This window comes from Dendrobium catenatum, unplaced genomic scaffold (assembly GCF_001605985.2).
Source record: "Dendrobium catenatum unplaced genomic scaffold, ASM160598v2 fragScaff_scaffold_767, whole genome shotgun sequence".
Taxonomy (NCBI): Eukaryota; Viridiplantae; Streptophyta; class Magnoliopsida; order Asparagales; family Orchidaceae; genus Dendrobium; species Dendrobium catenatum.
The window spans coordinates 638971-648515 of record NW_021319229.1 but is presented as its reverse complement, the minus strand read 5'-3'; the positions used below and the strand labels follow the sequence as shown (position 1 = coordinate 648515).

Sequence of the window (9545 nt, the reverse complement as noted above, 5' to 3'; positions counted from 1 at the left end):
CTATGAAAATATATACAAGTGTATAATATGTATGATTTTGTTTCAATCTGTTATTCCTTGCTCTTCTAGGAGCTTAATGCATGTTAATGTTCTTTCTTAGAGCTGGATGGTCTCGTGCCTCATGTTTCCCTACAAATCACTTCATACGTTTATTCATGTTGCTCATCGTGTCCTTATAAACGACATATTTCCAAACACAATTCTGATTATCTGTGTGGTGACTTACAGCCAGAAGTTGATATTCTCACAAACACAACAAACAAGAACGATGTATGTAGATCGACTTAATTTTAACAAAGCAAGGGCGTGACATAAAAGTATGTCTAATTACTATATTATATAGATGATGACATCAGTTAACTAAATATTTGATGATGAGCAGAGAGCTAAAACGGGCCAGGGGAGGAAAGCAGCCAGTGGAAGAAGTTTTGTAGTGTTCGCATGTCAGCTCTATGAGTCTGTGTGTAGTCGAATAGCTCAGCCCATGTAAAGTCAGGGTACTTCCGCGGATTCTCCTCATCCACAATGCACGTTGGGGGGATTACCACTCTGTCTTCTTTAGGACACAGGAAGAAGGCAAGCGACAATCGTTCCTGCTTGTTGTTCACCACTGCCCGGTGTAAGCAGCTCTTGTACCTACCATTAGATAGTGCCTGCCAAAATGACCATAGATAATTTTGTAAAGCGCAGAATAGCACACGTTCAAAATGAGAGTTTTCATGCATCGGTTTTCCTCCCTATTAATGCCCATTCAACTTTCGAGCATAATATTTAATTCCGCAAATCTGTGAATAATTCTTTTATTTCTCTTTTAATATTTTCTGTGAAAAAATCTTGGCCTATTAAAGTCTGTGGCCACAAAGTTTGAATATATTAATTGTTATTGTATTCCTGATACTAATTCTAAGACAAATGTTTTATACTTCATTTGAGGCTTTTTTTACTATTTTTTAAAACAATTTTTTAATATAATAAATAAAATTTTTATACTGAAAAATTGTTTTAAAAAGTACTAAAAAAACTATCACAATCAAAACTTTAATTGTACTATCAAAAACTTACTATCAATAATAAGAAGACATATCAGATAACTAAGAAGACATATGACTGAACTCTGCTCACTGCTCGAAACTCACTCTCCACTGGTACTGCTACGTCAGATTGATGGCAACATCAACTTACAGCTAAACCATTTCAGAAATACTTTACTTATGAATATATACAATTATACATGCATGTACTAAAGGCTTGTAATAGTTGAACCATTTAAATACAGTTTTTCTTATCATTTTTCTGCATCTACCTTATTTTATGTTTTTCTTCATCTTCTCATATGCTGCTTATGTATCTATCTTCATTTTCAAATGGTGATTTAACTTATTCCGGCAGATACAACAACACCAGCACCCTATAAAGACACTATGGCTTGCATGACTTGGACCTTACCAAGATCATTAATCATCATTTGTATGTAAAACTTCATCTTTACGTTGATCCAGAATAAACAATAAGAAAATAACATGCATGCATTAACAAACAAGAAAAAAATTTATTTCTGTAAGAATATCTCCGTACAAAATGCATCTCAAAAGAAGTTTAAGTCTTCGAATTTACATTAAATTTAATATAATTTTAAGATATCATACTACAGTAATCTCTAGATAAATCTAATAATTTAAAAATTCATTTTGCTGTATTCTATATCAGCATATAATTTTTTTTTTCTAAAAGTAGGCCTTATTCAAGTAAAAGAAAGTGTGAAAAAGAGTGCCTTTCTATTGAGAAATCAATGAAATTAAGACACATAGTTTACATACGGGAGATGCATTATATATACATATCATATGTACAAGTTGTACATATCGTATGTTCAAATCATTTATCTTGTATACATTAGAGTCTGGAGTCCGAACTTTTTGTGCAATAATTTCTCCTTTCTAACACCCCCAACTAGATTCTTGTCATTTCGTTTTCTTCTTCCTATTCTGTAATCCGTGAATATGTTTATATTCTTATTAAAATAAAATTTATATTTGTATACTTATAAAGAAATAGTTAAATAGATTTGCATGAAAAGATTACCATGAATGTGTCGCCGATGTTAACGACCAGAGCGCCTGCCACAGGCCGCACCACTCGCCACTCTCCGCCGGAAAAAACTTCCAGCCCTTCGACACCTTCCTGCTGCAAAAGGATTGTGAGCGAGGTCGGGTCGCAATGCGGCCCTGTACCAAACGTGAGCTCTGGCTCCTGGCATGGCGGATAGTAATTGCACCTTATTATTGAGCTGCTGTCTGCGAAGAACTCACGATAGTGGGATCGATCCACCCCCAAGCTTATCGCTAGAAGCTCCATGACCGAAAGAGAGAGCTTTGTAATCGCTTCGCTGTATCTCTGATACACCATTCTAGGATTTTCCACAAGCATATTTTTACTGGACGGTTAATTCGTATTCATGAAATAAATGTATAAAAAAAGCATGCATTTTTATTGATTTATAAATTTTTATAAGTTAATTGGAATTTGCCATTTGATTAGTTGTTATTTTTCACAGAACTTAGACTTGATCTCCATGTTATTACCCCATTCTCTTGTAACTATTCCCCAGGTTGGATGTGAAGTAGTCAAGGATAATGGAGGAGTGTGAGTCAGCGCTATCGTAGCCGAAGGAGAGAGTCTCCTTCCATGGGAGCTTTGTAGTGAAGCGGTCGGTGTGGGCACCGGCGTAGCCCCACATGCTTTGAGGCTTTCTGCGTGCCTTCAGCTTGTACTGCAGTGGGAGATTAAAAAACTCGTCAATGCAACTCAAGGCTTTGTCAATGAGAGACGAGTCGACGCCATGGTTGGTGATTTGGAAGAAGCCGTGCTCAGTACAAGCAGAACAGACGAGTTCGGCAGCTACCTTTGTCGATGCTTCGTCATCATGGAAGAATCCCTTAAGATCGATGACGGGTGCTTCAAGCTCATTCACCTTGCTCGAACTCTCTCTATGTGGCCAGATGAACTGGCGAGGAATGGAAGATTGATTGCGTAGGTACGAAGAGTCGAAGATGAGACTGCTTGCAGCGTACGAATCTTTTCCGTGAGTATTCATGAGTTCATGTGAAGGGAATAAGAGCAGAGAAGTTGGGCTCGAATCCATAGGATTATAAGTAACTTCGATTAAAATTTCATAAAAAAAAAAGTAACTTCGATTTTGAAAGGTGCAAGGACGCGACCGAAGGTTTAGGGAACTTCTGAGTAAAGTTTTTGAGAGTGTGAAATATTTAAAGCAAGATGGGAATTAAAGGACAGCGGAAGAGCTATAATATGTTGAATTGGGTCCCATGTATTAAGATTTATGGAAGAAAGAAAAGTTGGCGGAGAGATTGAGAAACGTGGTGGATATAGCCAAAATATTTGGTGGATATAGCCAAATATTGCCCATTGGTGAGATCGAAGACGGGAAGGATCTTCTTATCTTACGGACAAGGAGAGAGACGAGCGACCTTTGTTTCCTCTCTATTTCTTCATCACTCATCTATTTTAAGTTGAAAATGGAAATTGCATTTTTATGAACGCAGCATATCTTAATTTAGGGTTGGTTTAGGACCTCTTCAACTGAAAAAATAATAATTCACTTTAAAAAGCAGTAAAGGGCATATCAGACAGTAATTATTTTTTTTTTCTTTTTTTTTTTTTTGGGGGGGGGGGGTTGCATTTAAGACAAATTTAAGGGCAACAGCCGAATTTTCATTAATAAAGAAGAAAAAAATTAGTTACATGTGTAAACCGAAAAAAACAGTTGCAAAAATGTGTAAAGAGCAAAAAACAGGGGCTCACCAAGAAGCATAAAAATTACACATGTCAAAAGAGCATAAAAATAAAGGATAATTTATAAAAACATAGTAGAAGCAGGAGGCACATCGACTTGCTGATAGGGAATTAACTCTATGTGAGCTGAAGTAAATTTTAATTTATCCATCTCTACAAATTGTTGCGAAGGGTGGATGAATTTTGCTTTAAGTATTTAATGGGTTTATTTCAATTTTAAATATTTTGAAATTTGAGATTTGGTTTTTTTATTTTTTGGATGTTTGGGAGGCATTTGAAAATGTTTGGGAACCCCTCCGGTTGAGATCTGCATTCAACACGACCATTATCAGAGTGTTTGAGGGCATTTGAGAATATTTATGTCTTAAACCTTATCAACCCTATCGACTTGCTGATAGGGGATCAGGTTCCGAACCTTTTGAGCCTTTGTTAGTGAATTCTCTTGATTGTAGGTCTTGAAGGCCTAATATGAATGCATTGAAAGAAATACACCGGTCTCTACAATCATGTATTTGTTTGAAGGTTCGAACCCTGTCAACTCCTACTGAACCGTATATAATGATCGGGTTCGAACAAGAATTCACTTATTGACCCACGCAGTATCATTAGACGTCACGTGTGTACCAATAACATTCTCGTCGTGGCTCATATGGGTGTTTGGGGGCATTTTATAATTGAACCCTATCAACTTCTTTTATCTACTTAGAATGATCGGGTTCAAATTTAATAACTCACGAAGCATCCCTAGATGTCACGTGTGTACTAATAACATGCTCGTCGGAGCCTATGCGGGTTTTATGATTGCTTTTACCACTTTTAGTGTACCTATGTGTATATAAACTACTGTGCACGTGGGGGCAACATTGAAAGTATTTGTAGACGCCTTCTGTCTGCTTGTACGGAGGTTGCAAATTCAGTGGCGTGGCATTGTAGTTTGTGGACGCCTTCGGTCTGCTCGTATGAGTGTTGCAGATTCGGTGGCATATTGTATCAGCTTCTGGATCAGTGGTTTGCTGCTTCGTACAGGTAGACTGTCGTGCATTACTTGTATGATTTACGCAGGTAGATTGTCGTGCACTAACTAATCTCCTACCTTGGATTGTAGGAACTTGCACTTGTTGAATCTCTTTTGTATTCGCTCGAGGATAGTACTTTGTGGATATGATGGGTTCCCTACAACAGTTTGTAGGTCTTTTTTTTTTGCTACATATTATATAATCTTCATTTGCAGGAGGACATTGGGTGATTATTGATCGTGGGGTGTGATAGCATCTGTCATATTTGTTGCACATATTTTGTATTCATTTGCGAACATTGTGTCATACACATGATGAGATTCTGTACCAGCTCGTAGGAGGATAATGCACTTGTTTGAATGATAGATACATACGTCATAATCCTTCACTATTGTATCCATATGATTTGCAAAATTTATCAACATTTAATTATGATCAAACTATACATGTCCATCTTGATCATAGCTTGGTAATAAATTAATGTTGCTAATCCATTATCAAGCTATAATGAATTCAAGTCATGGCTTTGTGGCTAAATCATATCCTCCACAATCTTCTCATTATTTGCAAAACAAATCCCCACTTCATATTTAACTTTGAGTTAAATTCATGTACAATGCACTCCCACTTGGCTCTTGTTTGTATGTTGATTATGCTTGGATTCCCTCCTTCATCAGTCTCATATTTGTATGTTTGAGATTTATTTTCAACATTTTTCATAAGATCACTTAGTATTCACTTTCAAATTAAAATAGTATTTCTCATTTTGAAAGCTTAGTATTATGGTTCAAATAATCATTATATTGATCATTTATTTGATTAAATTATTTATTCAAGTTAAAAGCAATATCTTGTGAGTCTAATTTAGATTTAAGTCCAAGTCTTGCTCATTTGATGCTCAAATTGGTGTTCAAAATATATAAGTTCATTTGCACAAGTCCCCTGTTGTCCTTTTTGAGCTCAAGCCCTTGTCCAAGTTTGAGTCAAAGTTCAATTTATCCAAATTATGTCCAAGTTCAAGTTTAATGCAGTCCCAAATTGAGTCTTCTTGCACTTTGTTCCAATGTTCATTTGATTTGATTAAACTTGATTTAAATTTCATTGTATGCTCAAGTTTATATCCCAATTAAGTTCCAAAATTTTGTCCAAGTTCCAAATTTCAGTGAAAATTTTGGAAGCCTCCCGGCGTCTCCCATGTTTAGGGAAAAAACCAAGAGGCAACCTTCCCCTCGACGCTATGTGAGCTCTTCAGGTAGGTGTCAAAATGACACCGCGGTTGCATTTTTTATTTTTATCCTTGCCCGCTACATAAGCGTTTAAGAGTTTTTTTTAATTATTACAAGAAGAAAGCACACGTTAGAAATAAGCACAGATTTCCCCCCTCTGCTCTACGTGAGCGTTTGGGGGTACTTATATAAAAATAAAGAATTTTTTTTATATCCCCTTCGCCGCAAGCACCGCACTGGTTTCCGTCCCTACAACGCTAATTGAGCGCGTAGGGGGTTTGCCTGCTCGTTGCTAGCATTGAAGAGGGATTATTAAATCGCCACCAGCGCCACACCAGTTTCCCTCTCTACAATGCTACGTGAGCGCGTAGGGGGTTTGCTAGCTCGTTGCAAGTCATGAGAAAAGAATCTTACGTGATTTCCCGCCTCATCGTAGGCATCGCACTAGCATCCCTCCCTACAACGCTACGTGAGCGCGTAGGGGATTTGCTAGTTCGCTGCCAATGATGAGAATGGAAATCTGAGTCTAGAATTTTTATACCTTTGCATGGACCGGTGCCAGCGGCAGGGATAGTCGCATCAAGATATACAAAATCCTATTTTTTTAATGTTTTCTTTTCTCTTTTTTTCTCTTTTTTTCTTCTTTTTTTTTTCTTTTTTTTTTTTGTCATTCATTTTTTTTGGCTTGGAGAAAAACTGTTGCAGTTGAGTAGCTTTTGGCATGAGAGAATGCAAAAAGACAGGGATTCTCTTCATGTATATATATTTTGCTTTTGGTTTAAAACGAGCTTGTGAGGTTCAAGAGCAGAGGTGACGGAACAGGAGCTTCTTTCCTATCATTTATAGTTTTGAACTCAATAGCAGACATGACGTCACTGCAAATGCTGGGGAGCTCCGACTCCACCTTGTGCCTAAACTCCTCAATCCTCTTCAGATGCTGCTGGTTCCCCTTAGCCTCCTCCTTTTGCTTGATCGAAGACGGAAGGCTGCTAAATGGCTTGGTGTCTGATCGGAACTGAAACAAAAGTTCAGTTGCAAGCAGTGAGGAGGAAGTCGGACGTCAGAGAGATTGTGATGTGAGCAGGGCACTTCGGATGCTGCTTGGGATCTAGGTGGCTCGGTTATGTGATGGAGAAAGCCTATTAAAGGCTAAGGTGTTCCGCAACTGGATGTCGGAAGGGAGCAGGCTGAACAAGGACTTACAAAATCTGAGAAGAGATAGTTTGTGAAGTTGGGATGTTGTGTGATTTGGAGTTTGATGGAGCTGGGTGAGAGCGGGCATGGGACGAGGTTTCAGCTCCTGTAACGTAGGAAGATTTTAGCAAGAGAAGGGGTCGGTCAGCAGCTTAGAAGTTGGAAGTTCTCCTACAGCAGTAAAAGATTGGCGGGTCTGGTATAGAGTGGACTGTGTATGGTCAGAGAAAGGGAGCAGGATAGTTGTAGCAAGTGGAGTTGGGAGTTATCCAGTTTGGTGGATTGAAGAACGACTAAGTTCTCAGCAAGAGGGGAAACGGTTGGAGTGAGGAGGTGGGCATCTTCGGCTAGGAAAATTATTAAAATGAGAGGCTCTACATTCAAAGCAAGATAACCCCATCCGAGGTTTCCACTCAACGGGATATCAGGGATTTGGCAGAGATCAGAGCAGCCAAGGTAATCAAAATTAATAAGATTTTGATATTTCAATTTACTTTATTTTTTATTTTTTTATTTTCATCTTTTTTTTTAACATTAATAATAATATTATTATATTATTATTAATGTCATTAGTAATTTGAAAGTGACTGTTAATTATTAATTTCAAGGAGAAGGGCGTTGATCTTCGTACATTGTCTCAAAATTTGTGCAATATGCCTCGTTTTGTGTGCCAATTTTGTAAATACCCTTTTTGAACAAATTAGCAGTGTATTTAGGGTATTAACGATGTCCCGGTCACAATGGCATAGTCCGTTTTGAGATCAGACATTGTTTGGGCGGCGCCGAGGCCTAATTCCTTCGAAATGCGTGCTGTCTCAATTTGCGTGCAAAACCTCATTCAAACAAATTGGCAGTGCATTCAAAGTATTGACGGTGTTTCGGACACAATGACATAGTCTGTTTTGTAATCGGACACCATTTGGGCAACCTCAAGACCTCATTCCTCCGTATATCTGTTTTGCCTTGAAATTTGTGTCATTGTTATGGATACTTCAAGTTAAATAACAAAAATATAGTTTTCAGAGTTTAACAACATTCTGGACGCAATGGCACTGTCCTTTTGTCGATCCGATGTCATTTCATCTTTATAAAGGTAATTTTCCTCGATATGCATGTCCTTGTTTTCGCATCATATTCAAATCACCTCAAAATTCACTCCACCACCTCGGATGATCCAAACTGATTTAGTAAAAGGTATACTCTAAAAGTTGGAGACGTTCCGGACGCAATGATGCTGTCATTTTGTTGATATGACGTCATTTGATCATCTTCGAGGCCTCATTTCCTTCATAACGCATGCCTTCATATCATATTTGAATTGCCTAGAATTTCGCCAACCTTTCGAACGATCCAAATTTATTAAATAAAATGTATATTTTGAATGTCGGCGACATTCCAGATGGAATGGCGCTATCAGTTTATCGATCGGATGTTGTCTGAGCATCTTCAAAGCCTCATTTCCTTTGTAACGCATGCCTTCATATCATATTTAGATTGCCTTTGAAATTTGCAACATCATCTCAAATGATCCAATTTGATCAAATAGAATGTAGACTCTTAATGTTGATGACGTTCCAGATGCAACGGTGCCATCCATTTGGCAATCAGACATCATATCGTCTCCGTAGAGGCAAATTTCCTCGATATGCATGTCCTTGCATTATATTTGGATTGCCTCGAGATATGTGCCACCATTATGAGAGCTTCAAATTGAATAAACAAAAAATATAGTTTTTAGAGGATGACATTATTCCGGACGCAACGGTGAAGTTTGTTTGTCGATCCGACATTATTTGATCAGCCTCGCGCTTTAATTTCAAGGCAAGGTGAAAGCACAAAAACAATGCATAGCATATAGTCACATTCAAAAAAAGAGGTGAGCTGAGCTTTAAGGATTAATGTGGCAGAAATTGCACCTCGATTCCACCTCCTTATTTCATTTTAACAGAGCATCTTCTATCTTAAGTCCCCCAATGAAACAAAGCCAACCAAATAAGGAGTATCTTAGCGCATAGTGTTTGTGCCATACAAAGTTACACCAAGAAACCTCTATTTCGTGTTTGTAAAAATCTTGAGTAAAGGTGTTGAAATTGGTAGCAGGCACATTACCCCAAAATAAATAATGACTATTGCCTTCTCTAGTAATGGGAATAGAAGAGATTGCATGTTGTTGTAACTCAACGGAGCAGGCAACATGAATGTTCCAACCCGAAGCATCAAAGAGAATAAAGAGAAGAGCTGTATCAAGAAAATAACGAGTAAGAGTGTGATGTTAAGGGAGGTCAAGGATACCACA

At 37.8% G+C, this 9545-nt stretch overlaps 1 protein-coding gene across 1 annotated transcript; it reads right to left on the bottom strand.

The window, feature by feature from the left end:
- Nucleotides 1-386: 386 nt before the first annotated feature.
- Nucleotides 387-3142, bottom strand: LOC110112486 (gibberellin 20 oxidase 1-D-like). The gene is made up of 3 exons (XM_020844733.2): nt 2583-3142; nt 2083-2407; nt 387-653 (listed from the first exon to the last, which is right to left on the bottom strand). Exons 1-3 carry the CDS (start codon nt 3140-3142, stop codon nt 387-389), a joined length of 1152 nt encoding a protein of 383 aa, XP_020700392.2.
- Nucleotides 3143-9545: the final 6403 nt, after the last annotated feature.